This window comes from Chlorocebus sabaeus, chromosome 1 (assembly GCF_047675955.1).
Source record: "Chlorocebus sabaeus isolate Y175 chromosome 1, mChlSab1.0.hap1, whole genome shotgun sequence".
NCBI lineage: Eukaryota > Metazoa > Chordata > Mammalia > Primates > Cercopithecidae > Chlorocebus > Chlorocebus sabaeus.
This window is the reverse complement of record NC_132904.1, coordinates 45,602,312-45,617,198: the sequence shown is the minus strand read 5'-3', so window position 1 is coordinate 45,617,198 and position 14,887 is coordinate 45,602,312. Positions and strand designations below refer to the sequence as shown.

The 14,887-nt window shown below is 40.8% G+C and overlaps 1 protein-coding gene across 5 annotated transcripts in view; it reads right to left on the bottom strand.

Annotated features, from left to right (window-relative positions):
• Positions 1–724: 724 nt before the first annotated feature.
• Positions 725–14,887, bottom strand: part of E2F8 (E2F transcription factor 8) — a 17,331-nt gene continuing 3,168 nt past the window's right edge. For 3 of the 5 annotated variants that reach the window (XM_008004465.3, XM_008004455.3, XM_073017813.1), the window contains 11 exons: positions 14,233–14,511; positions 13,695–13,851; positions 11,106–11,420; positions 10,722–10,883; positions 8,890–9,027; positions 7,272–7,475; positions 6,882–6,969; positions 6,093–6,627; positions 2,375–2,507; positions 1,864–2,258; positions 725–1,485 (listed from right to left, as the gene is read on the bottom strand). In XM_008004465.3, the coding sequence (XP_008002656.1) occupies positions 1,303–1,485; positions 1,864–2,258; positions 2,375–2,507; positions 6,093–6,627; positions 6,882–6,969; positions 7,272–7,475; positions 8,890–9,027; positions 10,722–10,883; positions 11,106–11,420; positions 13,695–13,851; positions 14,233–14,511 (2,589 nt within the window). In that variant the 3' untranslated portion in view covers positions 725–1,302. Of the gene's footprint in view, positions 1,486–1,863; positions 2,259–2,374; positions 2,508–6,092; positions 6,628–6,881; positions 6,970–7,271; positions 7,476–8,889; positions 9,028–10,721; positions 10,884–11,105; positions 11,421–13,694; positions 13,852–14,232; positions 14,512–14,887 lie in introns of those variants that run through there. The other 2 variants (XM_037999576.2, XM_073017816.1) reach the window with 2 other exon arrangements.

Sequence of the window (14,887 nt, the reverse complement as noted above, 5' to 3'; positions counted from 1 at the left end):
CTGAGTACTTGCATACGCTAGCAGTGTGACCATGGACTTGTTGCTTTAATCCCTGTGAGCCTCAGTTGTAGCTCATAGATATGATACTTTGAAATGTGTAACCCTGTCTACATATAGTAAACATGTAGGAAATAGATACTATGATGCTCTTTTAAGACCCTGACCAGGGAAAGCACTTGTCAATTCTCAAGGTGTAATTCTTCCCATAAGGGGGTCAAAGAGATGCACACTTAACACATCGGAACTTGTTCCTTCTCTTGGAGCTCCTGGGGGTTTGGTACAGTAGTTCTCCAGGTGTAGCGGACATTAGAATCCTTACTCCTGTTTTCACACCCCTAGAGCTGGGCCATCCAAGAAGTGTGTTAAGAGAGCGGGTACAGACCCACCTCTGCATAGAGCAGGAAGCGTGGGACAGATGCTGGTCACGTCAGGGCCCCTAGGCACCTTCTTTTCATTTCTAATCTCCCAGAGTGTGGTAGGAAGCACATGGGACTTAGCTGGGTGTCCTTGGCCAAGCAACAGCCTCTCCAAAGCCAATTTTACTTCTGCAAAAGTGGAGCAATCCAAGGGTCAAAATGGGGGACGGAATGTAGAAACATTCTATAAACTTTGCATATCTAATGGAACCCAGGATGGATACTCTTTACTGAGAATTTGCCTCTGTGATTAGGTAAATTTTAATTTTCTCCCAACAGTGCCTAACTGGCCAAATGAAAATACTAACTACATTTTAGAAAAGTTTTAATTTGAACAACTTATGATTAAAAATACATTTTATAAATAATTTTTCCATAGACTTGATTGAGGATTGTTGCAAACTTTACAAAAAGATACACTGCAACAACAGATTAAAGAAATTACAAAAAATATAGCTATACCCCTATTTAAAAATACAACATTATACATCACACAGCGTTTTCTTTGTGCAAAATGTTTAAGGGAATGCTGTGTTAGGCATGTCCAACATATTTACTCAGAGGGAAGTAAACTTTAATACAGTTACTTTGCATAATGGTATAGGCACAGCAAAAATAATGGATTTTTTTCCCCCTAGAAGTTAATATATCTTAGAGTTCAACATTTTACTTTTATTTTGTAAGATTGAAAGCTAAACTTAGCTTTATACAAATATATGTGTGTGTGTGTATATATATATATACGAAAACAAGTATCTGATTTCACATTGAGCAAATCCCCAACGTATTTACAGTATTTTCAGAGAATGTGTTCTCCAAATCAGTCTGTGTACATTTCTCTATTAAACAACTCTTTAGAAAATTAAACTAAGCCAACATCTGTTGATTAATGGACATCCTCTGTTGAGACTTCCAGTTTTCGCTGTGGGACAAAGAGAGTTCCTAAGGAGGTTTGATTAGCACCATCAAAATCCATGTAGGATGAGCTGGTTGGCTTGGTGGGTCCACCTGGGGTACGGAAGAAACTTTCGGCCACTAATTGTGACCCTTTGGGTGTCACAGGAACAGGCTGATTGGAAAGAGAAGAATGGACAAAAGAAGTCAACCACACAGATACCTAATCTTACCAGACTTGGAAGATTGGGCTGGATGGATATATTGCACATTGGGAAACTGGCGTATCTGGAAATTGGCGAGGGAAGCTTAGATGAGTTTTACATTCTCAATTATTTTTGTTAGGGGAGAGACAAAAATCTCATGATAACCCAATGATATGGATGCCTTGGACACTCTTCCTAGGTTCTGGAAGTAACATAGGCCTTCAGTCTCCTGACTCTCCCATCCTTTCCCTCTCCAAAGAGGGAAAGCAAAAGTGAGTCTCTTATGACACAGATACTTGGGACTTAATAATTCCAGGAAAAATTAAATTAAGTAGAAAGCCTCTCACCTGTTGTGCCCCTGTCACAGCAACTGATTGTCCATTTGGCTGGCTCTGGCTTGGGACTGGTGAGTCATAGTTGGTGGCCCTTCCTTGCTGAGTGCCTGCATTTTCTGGTACGACATTAACAGCCTCTATTCTTGGAGACACAGGAACGATTCCAGGCCCAGGGCTGGCAGACATCTGCACACTGGGTGAGATGAGTCCCAAGTGCTGCAGGGTGAAGTTTACAATGGCTGAGCTTGGGTTCTGGATGGGAACGGGGTGGCTTGAAGCGAGAGCCGGGCTGTTCCCGACAGGTACGGCTGCCACGGAAGTTGGTGAGACCATTAGCTTCAAAGGTGTTACATGAAAAGAGGGAAAATTAACAGCAGTGAGTTCAGATGATGTCACTGGAATAACACCTGGAAAGAAAAGGGGGAAGATATCTTAAAAGCACAGACATTTATCCAAGAAGTTGACAAGGCTTAAGTGAACTTGAGACCGGCCCACATCTGGTTAGTGTTTTATGTGCACTCACCTGCAATTGGGGAGCTGTAAATCCTGTGGTTTGGGGAAAGAGCACCTGAGTTTTCTTTACTAGACAAAATGGACTCTGCCCCCAGGGATGAGCACTGGGTGAGAGGGATTAGGTATCCTGATGGGAACAAGGTCTAGAAAACAAGGAGGAAGGGTTTATTTTACACACAAATACAGGAAGAAAAATAGCCACGTGCCTCTTTCAGGACTAACATCCCTTGGTGGTTGCCTCATTGGACCAAAGCCTCCAGTGGTGTGGGCTGCAGGCAGGCTGGTCACCTGGCTCCTAGAGGAGAATCCCCTCCCACCCTTTCCAATGCTTGCCCCGAATAATACAGAACATGTTTCTTAAACGCCACCTGTGGTCTTAGGACACCTCTGGATGCTGGCAGTGACCCTGCTTAGGGGTAAGGATTCATCCAGCACACCGCTCTCACACTGATAACCTAACTCCTGCTACTGGACTCCTTGGTATGATGTAGTAGTAACTGATTGTTCTTGAATTATATAGAATGGTATTTCCCAAAGAGCATTCTGAGGGCCCCTAGGTCCACGGGTTGCAAATAGGCATTACTTGATTCATGGTCAAATATAATTGGAAAATGCTGAATTAAACAAAGTCAAATCGTGTCTTTATTAGAGGATTTCCAAGAGACTTTAATGGTGGCGTGCATTAAAAATCTCCAAGTGGGGCACACAGCAGGTAGCATTTCCCAAACTACATGGCAACAATATTTTCAGTAGGCATTTAAGGAGGACTAGTATTTTAAGGCAACTTTAAATGACACTGATTTAGAGAAAAGGGGGCTAAACTATGGGCCATGGGCCAGTTCCCACTCCCTGCCTGTTTTTATAAATAAAGTTTTATTGGAACACAACCATACTCATTCATTTATGTACTGCCTATAGCTGCTTTCCTGCTATAATGGCAGAGTTGAATAGGTGCAACAGAGCCCATATGGCCCTAAAACCCAAAAAATGTCTACTATCTGGCCCTTTAAAGAAAGCTGGCTGGCCCCTGATTTAAAACAGAAATTATATAAGTGAAGATTTCTTTCTAGTACTGCTTGCTCTAAGGATAACAAGCAGTCTTCAAATACACAAAGTACACCAGAGTTAAAAAATTTACAAATAAGAGAATTGATTAATTCATATTAGAGACGCACATGCCATTGAGCAAAAGCTTTAGGCAATAAAGTTGTATCACAAAAAGAAAAGGCCCAAGGATAGGGTTCCATGTACCTCCCAACATGCCTACTAGATCACTGTACTTTACCAAACAGAAAAAGATTACATGGTGGCTGAACTGCATGAAAAGTCTGCTTTAGCCTCACCATAAGTAGGACTGGCAAAAGCTAAAAACTGCTCTTATGAACTAGGGCCCTCCTTTTATCTTCCTTCAGACCTTTCTTCTCTCTATCGTCAAAACAACAGTTTAATCTAGTTGTTAATAGGTCTTTTCCTTGGGAACAAGGGAATTCAGAATCCACAAAGTTAAAAGTATATCACAAGTTTTTAATTTTGTTTCTTAGGCACTTGGTACCACTCAAAATCTCTACTAGTAGGTGCCTTGAAAACGGCTGGAAGAGATTTTTAAGGGGCAAATTTAGGTGCTTCACGAAGAGCTCCTCTCTGTTAGCTTTAGTTATATTCTCTCATGGTACAAATTATTCTGATTGCTGGTTTAACTCTTTCAAGTCTTCAGTAAAACCCATAGTAATAGAATAATAATTTAAAAATTTCCAACCAACTACATTCATTATAAAATCTTTTAACCTATAATGCCAATTCCCCTTTTTTAAAAAAAATTAGAACTATTAAATTGCAGAATGAATCTGACATATTTGAACTTGAACTCTTCTAGCCCATGGTAACCCTCCCACCCCTTCCTCCTATCATGCCATCTTCATTCCTATCATTCACTACCTGATATGTTTGTGTTTTTTTGCATACTTATCTTCTTTCCATCCCTAGAAGTGTAAATTTTCAGTAAAAATTTGTTGAATGAATTAACACATGAATCTCTCATTGTCTTTGTTTTGCTCAGGTCATACTAAAAAGAAATGGTTAAAAGTGGCTTGGGCATGATGGCATATGCCTGTAATCTTAGCACTTTGGGAGGCCAAGGTGGGCGGACTGCTTGAGCTCAGGAGTTTGAGACCAGCCTGAGCAACATGGTGAAACCCTGTCTCCACACAAAAATAAAAAATTAGCCAGACATGACAGCACACCTGTAGTCTAAGCCACTTGAAGGATCACTTAGGCCTTGGAGGTCGAGGCTGGAGTGAGCTAAAATCATGCCACTGCACTCCATTCTGGGTGACAGAGTAAGACCCTGTCTCAAAAGAAAAAAGAAATGGTTAAAGTTGCAGACATATAAAAAAGAAGCAGGAGTGTATGGAAAATCTATCCACTGAAAACCCTAATCCTGAATAACTATGTAAGCAACAGGAGACCATTATTAAATCATACTCGTTGGCCAAAAGAGATTATGGACCTTCCAGAATATTGAATCAAGCAAAGTCTTGTGATTTCCCCTTTAGTATATACATTAAATACAAAATGATATTATGTAAGATAGTAGATGTTTTGAATGGTTACCATGAGGCCATCCTCAGGGAAGATTTGTCAAACTCTAAGCTTCCTCTTTAATAACAACAGTAACAGATAATACCTTTTAGCTTATACGATGTCTTAAAAGGATCAAACCCTTTTATGTGTATCATCATGGAATAAATTCACTTAACCCCACAAAAACTATAATATGCCCACAGGCAAGTACCCAAAAGCAATTGCCACCAAAGGCAGGTACTGGGTTAGATTTGATCCAGAGCATAGTGCTTTATACCCAGTAGGTGATGAGGAAAAACTGATGGAATAAATTCTTTACAGATGCGGAAAAATAAGACATAGAGAAGTAAAATACCTTGTATTAAGAGCAGGGGCAAAATGAGAGATTAACTTTTACTTGTACATTTAGTGGTATTTATTGGATACAGTAATGTCTTTCATATATAATTGTCCTAAGGGACAAAAATGAGATACTGTATGTAAAAGTGCCTAATATCTGTTGTGTCTGCTATATGTGGGTAGGCATCCAGTAAATATTAATTCCCTCCTGAACTAATCTCCACTTAGGAAAAAAAATTTATCTTGCACGTCGAAATCTCCAGAAACTAATACATGAACTATATCTACAATTTGCCATGATCAGTTTGATTTTTCTATTTACATAAAATAGAAATTATGATTTAAATTTTACGTAGAAAGTAAAAACGGGGAGCAATTTATCTTCTAGGCAACAGATGCCAGTTACACAACATCAAACAAACATTAGGTAGTGACTCAGAAAGCAGGAGTTACAGGAACCCTGTGCATCCATTCGTTCATTTGGGCTTACGTCTGCTTGTAAATTATTTATGACTTTCATGACAGGTGTTTGCATTCCAGTGTGTGATGGAGAAATGGACTTAAGGACAACCACCCGTGGTACTTTAAAAAGAGAGCAAATAATCCCTTCCTCCAAAGGTTAAAAATGTCCCTGCTGTCATCCCAGCCAGGGGATTAGTTGTTGAGGGCCTCATTTGGATTATGGGATGCTAAGGAACAGTTCCTTGTCTTCTGAGAGAATGCTCTTCGGTAAATTTCACAAGTCACCAATCTTCCTGTAATAGACTAGGGAATTCCTAAAGCTTTGTGCAGTTCAAGGCTGTACTTACTGTGGAGACATTTTCAAGTCCTTTTAGTTCCTCTCTAAATTTCTTTTTGGAACCACTGTCCTCAAGCATGCTTGCCCTCTTTGAGCCTCTTTCTCCAGCCAGCTCCCTGGTTCGGCTCTTTGCCCCTTGCCTCTCTGGTGCTGGCAGCAAGCTTCCAGGCCTGGTAGAGGCACTGGCCTTTGAGGTATCATTGGCTGCCTTCTCAGTGGTGGCATCTGTGGAGTCTTTTGTTCCAGCAGCTTTAGAAGAGTGGGTGGTGCCGACTGTGGGGCTCAGGTCTTGGGGTGGCGTCACACTTTGGTGGGCTTGAGCAGGCTGCAGGTAGATGGCATAGGATGGGCCTGAAGGGGCCTGAGGTAGGATCAGGGGCACTGCTGATGACAATGGGCTGGGGATCAGGGGAACCACTCCCAGGGGCTGGATGAGGGATGGTGCTGTTAGCTCCATCTCAGCATTCGCTGGGGGGTCCAGAGGGGCTACTGGTTTGCAGGGTCCAGATCTTGCCAGCTGTACTTTCACTTTCTGTCTGGATTCACTAAAAGACAAGATTTAATACACGACATGATGGATATACATTTTCTCTGAACTGTTCTACAGCTTTAAGCCTCACATTGAAGACACGCTTTTATGGAACATGCAGATAATTTCTGTAATGAGTGAATATGAGATACAGAAAAGATTAGCTCTCCAGTTTTCAAGGCTAGTGCTTCTTTTCACATAAAATAAGTAATCCTAGTAATGCAACGTAAAAGTAATTCATCCTGTTATTAAAGAGCATTGCCAACCTACCTTGATTGCTCTTCTAACTGCATTTTACAAATAGCTGCGAGCTGAGCCATTTTACTTGGGAAGGGTGTAGAATTCTGAGAACTCTCAGCTGGTAAAATAGAAAGGAAGAGAGCATCAGTCAAAGCTAAAGAATAAATGTTCACACAGATGAAACCTCACTGAAGTCAGAGGAACAGAAATTTGCATCTCCCCTCAAAGTTGCATAGCAATTAAACAATAAGCCCCATAAATGACTTTTTAAATTTATACATTAGTTAGGCTTCAAGAGGGTTTGGGTATATAGATATTGAAATAATTCTCTGACAACTATCGCAGGGATCAAGTAAGCTAAACAAATTGAGATAAAAGGGAATTCTTCCTAGCAGATCCCTGACATTCCTGAAAACATACCTTTGTTGGTCTTGATAGGGCTACTGGGAGCAGAATTTATCTTTCTCCGATCACTTTCTATACTCTTTACCAATTTGATAAGAGATGGGTGTCGAGTAAAGTTTGGTTTCCCACGTGTGGAAAAGAGATTTTTGGCACAGTTCTCTTTTGAAGACCGTCTCACCTCCAAATCAGAGGGAGTAAAAGGAATGACTGGGCTGGAGCCTGAAACAGAAAACATCTGTGTATTAAAACCTGGATGGCTCAGTTTCCCTTTGGGATATGAAATAAAACAATTTTAGGAATAAAAGTGGCAAGTTACAGAGCACCGACCATGTGCCTATCACTGTTCTAAGGGCTTTACAGAGAAAACCTTGTTTGTCTTATTAAATGAATTCCGAGACACAATATTTCCTATATTAGCATTTCTGTAACTGCACTATATCTTATAACCAGTGGTGTGCTAGAGGGTAGTTATTAGCAATTTTTCTTTCTTAGTGATATAGAAAGAATTGTGCATCTTACAATCAGTGGAGTCTTAGATCTGATGAAATAAGGGTGATCCTCACAGCTCCATGAGGTAACTGTTCCTCAAGAAATGCAGCCCCATGTCAGTGATGAGAGCTCTGACCCACAGAGACATTAACTTACTGGCTCAAAGTCTCTCAACTGGGAGCATGTGGGCCTGGGATATGAACCTGGTCAGTATGGCCCCAGAACTTTCACTCCAAATTCCTGCACCAAAGGACCTCTCTCTGAGATTATACCAAAATCACAGTAACTCCACTGAGGTGCCATTGTTCTTCCCATTTCACCAATGAGAAAACTAAGCCTCGAAGAAGTAACTTGCCTCAGGCTGCAAAGCCAGAGTGGCAGAGCTGGGAATGGAACCTAAGTTTCCCTCTGTCTCCATGGCCCACGTTCTTGTCATTTTCAATGATTCTGGGCGGGGATCTTTGGTAGAATGCAAAATGTCAGCATCGCAGAGTTAAGATGAAGACTAGAAATATCTACTTTGATACCAGAGTGAACTCATTTCATATTCTCAATGGGCACAGGTTCTGTTGTGGTCACTGTGCCACATAGCAGCAATAGTGTTTTATGCTTTGTGGTGCTTTCAACTTTCCGAATCCTTTCACATACAGACTCTACTTCTTGAACACAGGGAGGGAGGTTGTTATGGATCTTGGTTTGCTGATGGAGCCAGTAGCCAAACTTTCTATATTGCCATTCATCTTGAATCATCTTTTCAATCACATATATCTTTTCCATGTGGGGCTGTGAGTAGGCAGGGGAAGGGAAAACATCTCCCAATGTGCATTAATTCAAAATAATGAAGCAGGATAAAGAAAATGTGGTACATATACACCATGGAATACTATGCAGCCATAAAAAGGAATGAGATCATGTCCTCTGTGGGACATGGATGGAGCTGGAAGCATCGTCCTCAGCAAACTAACATAGGAACAGAAAATCAAACACCGCATGTTCTCACTCATAAGTGGGAGTTGAACAATGAGAACACATGGACACAGGGAGGGGAACATCACACACTGGAAATTAAAAATTAAACACACACACACACACATACACACACACACAAATAATAAAGCAAAAGGTGAAAGAAAAAAATACATACCACTGGTATTTGGACTGATTTCTGGGCCGGTCCATTTAAAAGCTGGTTTTCGGCCTCTTTCCTCTGTAACATGAACTTTCTTGATAAGATCCAGGCTACTCAGAACATTAGCTATATCATACAACCTCCTAATTTTTGCTGGGAAAAAAAGTATATATACCACTTAATGGAATAATGAAAAGATCAAAGACTTTTTCTTCAGAAAGACTTCATGTATATTGCAGGAGCTGTCTTAACCATCAGTGTCAGACAGAGAAACATCTGCCTCCTTTTAAGTTCTGGTGATACAGCTTTAATTACCATAAAAAAGTTTTAAATATTTAAAAGACTCAGTTACTGCTAGTACTCAATGCTGAAATGACAATAGCATATGTTGACAAAGAAAAAATGACTTGATGAGATCACCCTATCTGAAACTATGTTACAGACTATTTCAAAAATAAAAAGTCACCATTCCTGGGTATCTTCTAATGAGGATTCAGAAGAACTTTATGAACAGAGAAATAAAAGTATCAGTGACAAATGTCTTGATTTTCTGCTTGCAATAGTTTATAACAAAATGTATTTACTATCGCAGCATGGAAAATTCTGTACTCCATCAACATGTGTAATTTTTTAATATTGTCTTTATGCAATATGCAAAACACAGATCTGTGAATTTGACAAATCTCACATATCTTAAAGAGTTTTGTCACAAAAAGTCTGTTTTTACTGCCATCCTGATAGTACAAATTACAAATCGAGTCTCCTTCCTAGCCATACCAGAAGGTTCTGATTTCCCTGGGGATTCAGTAACTTACACCTCTGCAGTTCCTGGAATAGTTTTCAAGGTTATGACTAACCAGTGAAACAAAGATGAAAACTATCTGGTGACTCACAAAAGGCAAGTAACCCCTCTGTAGTATCAGGACGTGTTTTCTGAAATTGCAGATCTCCCAAGCCAAGTGCCCCTCCCCATCCTCTGAGCACTTCTTTCCACACCCTTCCTGCAAAGTCTGGTGTAATGGTGAGGGCGTAGCTCTTTTGTTAGGAATCCAGTCTACAGTCCCTTCCGAATTTTGAGCAGATAATCTAGCTAAAACCATTCTTCCAAAATGGCAGACTACCTGTGCTGCGGGTCACTTCTGGGTACAAGTTTATGAGTCATTTATAAACCCTCTATATCAGCATCGGTGGAAGGAGACCTGGGGTCCAGATCCACTTTACAATTTACTCTCATTTAGAGCTTACACAGAACAGATTCTTCCAGTGTTTACTTTTAATGAGAACAGTGTTACAATATCAAATGAAGCAATGTGTCAAATAAGAGTAGTGATACTTGGCCGGGCATGGTGGCTCACGCCTGTAATTCCAGCACTTTGGGAGGACGAGGTGGGTGGATGACCAGGTCAAGAGATTGAGACCCTACTGGCCAACATGGTGAAACTCTGTCTCTACTAAAAACATAAAAATTAGCTGGGCATGGTGGCGCGTGCCTGTGGTCCCAGCTACTCTGGATGCTGTGGCAGGAGAATCGCTGGAACCCAGGAGGTGGAGGTTGCAGTGAGCCAGGGCCGTGCCACTGCACTCCAGCCTGGCAAAAGAGCGAGACCCCGTCTCAAAAAAACCCAAAAACCAAAAAACAAACAAAAAAAAGAGTAGTGATACCTATGTATCATAACGAGTTAGCTAAATCAATATTATCATGGCTTCTGGGAAGAAGTGAAGATATAAAAACATAATTAGAGAAGATCTGTTTATGCACTATGTTTCCTAATTTGGAAATGAGTTTACGACTGAGATTTTATTGTTTAAGAATAGGTTCAAAAATCCATGGCAGTCATGACACTTACTTTTAAACTTGCTTTTATCCAAATCTTCCACATGGTCCTCCCCAATTAAAATCTTGGCAGCAACTTCTAGGCTTACTATCTGAGGCGTTGACACCAAAAACAGCATCACAAATTTCTGGCTCATTACCCTTAAAGACTTGTCTTTGCGGCTGTTTACGGACGCTTTAGAGAAGGATGAGGATTAGAGAATTAAAATTCATAAAGGGACAAGTGACTTCTAAAGTAACAAGGCTAAAAATACCACCACCTGATCATACAGCTGACAACTGCGGCATTTGAACATTAAAGGCAGCAGTAGCTTTAGAGCCGTGTTCTCCACAGGACCTTTTCCTTAGACAGAGGACAAATGCCATGCAGCCTGGGGTTTTCACTACCATCTCTCACCTGCCCGAAATTCCACTCCAGGGAGTTCCACGAAACACACGTCTGGGTGTCCATTTGGGCCAGTGTTTGATTTGATGATATGATCCTCTATACTGTAACTCTTAATAAAGTCAAACTCTTGCTCATATTCTTTCTTTTTGATCATCATAATCTGCTCGGCATACTTATTCTCCTCCCCGACGCTCTTCAAGGTGCCAAGGGTTTGGTTGAGGTTGTGTCGCCCGTGCCAAGTGTACCTGTTTTTGGCGAGGCGGCTCACCATATGTAAACTCTCTAGGACGTTCACGATATCGTAAATGCGACGACGTTCAACATCTACAAAGAACGTGCAATTGTGTGTTACAGATTTTTGTAACTTGTTTAGAACTGAATAGCGTTTTCTTCCATGGTTTATTCGTCAGTAGGTCCCGGATAATATCACTTTCCTAACTGTACTGTAAGTGCACATACTCAACAAATACTGTGAAGGTGAGAAAGACATGCCTTTGCTTTCCAAGAGTACAAATCATATGAATTAGAAAGGCAACAATTAATGAGGGCCTAAGATGTGCTACACAGCTTTAGGAAGTTTTCACCCTACACTTGTGAAGTAGGTATTATGATCTTCACTTTAAAAAGGATGAGAAAGGCTGGATGTGGTGGCTCACGCCTGTAATCCCAGCACTTTGGGAGGCCGAGGCGGGCGGATCGCGAGGTCAGGAGATGGAGACTATGCTGGCTAACACGGTGAAACCCTGTCTCTGCTAAAAATACAAAAAAATTAGCCGGGCGTGGTGGCGGGCGCCTGTAGTCCCAGCTACTCGGGAGGCTGAGGCAGGAGAATGGCATGAACCCAGGAGGCGGTGCTTGCAGTGAGCCGAGATCGCGCCACTGCACTCCAGCCTGGGCGAAAGAGCGAGACTCCGTCTCAAAAAAAAAAAAAAAAGAATGAGAAAACAGAGGCTCAGACCAGCTAAGTAGCTCACCCTCAACCGCAAAGAGCTAGCAAGTAGCAAACCAAGTCTTTAAAACTCTACATCTCACACTTTCCAACCCCTTCCAATACCTACAGGTACACACACCTGTATGATCATCTGTAATGATCAGACGATAGAAACAAAATGCTGAGATTTCAGAAAAGTACAAAAACCATGATGTAGTTTTTAAAAACTCACATAAAAATAAAATATTCCGTTTTGGGTCTAATTTTGCTTACTTTCTAGCTACCATTAACAATGTGATATTAGTAATTCTGTGGCTCTCATCTATCTATTTAAATTGGGTTTTCAATATTCTGTAATGTTAGAATTCTCTTCGTTCAAGAAACTTAATTTCAATTTAAATATTTGATGAGATCAGCCTTTCTGGAAAAGTGATCAATAAAACACTATTTTAATAAGGGTGGATCCTACTGACCTCTTGCTGTTCCTGGAATCTGCCAGATATGCACTTGCTTTGCACTAGCTGTTCCTTCTGCCTGGAACCCTTCTCCCTGATGTCCTTACAGCTCCCTACCTTGCTTCTTTCAAGTCCTTGCTCAGATGTCACCTTCTCAAGGAAGCCTGATCTGACCACTTATGGCAAAGCACCTCCCCAGCACTCCTGATCCCTTGACCCTGATCTACAATTTATTTTTTCCACTATATGTGTTACCTTCTAGCATGTATTATCCTTACTTACTTCCTATATCCGTTACTCAGTATCTATTGCCCCACTAGAATATAGGTTCTAAGAGAGAAGAGATTTTGCCCTTTTTGTTTATGGATGTATCCCAGGCTCCTACAACATTGCCTGACACATAGTAGTAGGAGATTAATAGATATTTGCTGAATTAACAGGTACATCCTATCCAGCTACCATTAAGCATATATGAAGAGTAGATGAATCTAAATGGCATATTCTTAAAATGTGAAATAAAGTTGATATTTACAAACATGTATTAGAAAGGCAACTTTTCTTCACGGGGTGATTGCTTTGTATTAAAACGTATTATCTTGCACAGCACATCTCTTCACAGGTTTAGATTAAGATACCCACATGACTCCAAAGGTACCCCAAATTTGTCACAGTCCCCTTTTTAGCTCCACATAGATTCAGGTCTTTGAACAGAAGAGTAAAAAGGGGCAGGAGGAATAACTTGTGCCCAACACAAAACATTCAGAAAACTAGTCCTCAGAATAGTGCTGGAGGTCCAGAGTGCACAGGTCCTGTTCCCACTCACAGAAGCTGATCCTCAGCGTCAACTAGGAAGATAACCATTCATCAGCCTCATTCTTCAAGAACAGGAAGGCAGAGCAATGAGGCAAAAGTTCACAGTTGTAACTTTGTAAAAAAAGTCATAAGACAATATTGCCTTTCTTTAAAGCTTCAGAGAAAACTGCAGTCAGAAGCAACCTTCATTGTGATTTTTTTGCCTCCAAGATTTGCTGAAATTTGCAACTACTTGCCTTCATTCTTAAATTAGAAGAGGGCTGTAGGGATAGAAAATTTCCATGTCGCCTTATTTGTGTCCTTTACAAACACTGGCTAGATGAGCCGGGGTCTGAAGGAGTTAAGTCCATAAAGCCACTTTAATTATTAATTCTTTCAGTGAGTTCTTTGCATACTTACTAAGTTCCTCTGCCACTTCGTCAAGGCAGATGTCATTATTCACAGCAGGGTTGGGATAATTAGGATATCGTGCTAAGAACTTATGACACAATAATCCTAAACTTTTCTCTTTTCGACTTGGCTGGCATTTCTCAAATTCATCTCCAGATAAGTGTTCCTACAAAGGAAAAGGTAAACACTGTCTTATTCTAAAATAAAGTTTGACAGATTTATTAGGGGCATCTGTGCTCGATGACTAACACCAACTTACACACGCTTAGCTTCAACAGCTGCAAAGTCTGGGTGGGAGAAAAGGTTGGTGGCAGGGTGGGGGAGTACAAAACACTTGGCAAACCTGAAAGGAAAGCCTGAAACGAAAATAATGCAAAGATTCAGAATTCCCAGTGCTATATTTCTTGGGGTTCAAACCTTTCTGGTGCTCTGAAGGAAGTTAATAACAGACTTCAGGTGGTGATGCTTTAAATTGCTGGCACTTCTCCAATAGCTACAAGCCCCCCCCAACAAATTTCCCAGTCTCCAACCAGTCGTGAAAACCTACGTGTATATAGTCTTTGGCCTCAGGTAATCCACTTCTGTTGTCAAACAACCCCCTTTTCTGATCTCTGTTGCGGATCTCAGGGCTCACAGCACTGATGAGCATTTTCAGGTTGGCTGTCGGTGTCCACGGCTCTCCCTGGGAGCCTTCTTTGGGCTTGGTGGGTGTGGTTAAAGGGCCAAAGTCAGGCTGGATCTCTGTCAACACGATATTTGCTGTGGTGGATTCTTTCAGAGGTGTTTTCATTAGTCCCCTTTTATGTGGCTCACAAAAGAGATTTTCCTGGTTTAAAAAATGTAAATAATTAAGTCCATGGTAAAACAGGATTTATCAGACAGCTTGGATTCCAGAAATTGCATAATGAATAGAATCATGCCAAGGAAAAAATGTCTAATGAGACTGTAGAGTTGAGGAAATTAATAACTGTATTCTAATGGTCATGTGACGTGTATTGTCCATTCTAATAATTACACTTCCCATTTTTAATTTTGCAATAAGGCCTAAATGTTTTCACCTTTTGTTTCAACCACTGAAAAAACAACTTTAGTTAGGACTTATAATTGTATTTTGAAATAGTTTTAGATTTAAAGAAGAGTAGCAAAGAAAGTATAGAGTTCCCAAATGCCCTTCACTCAGCTTCCCCTAATTGGACTGACAA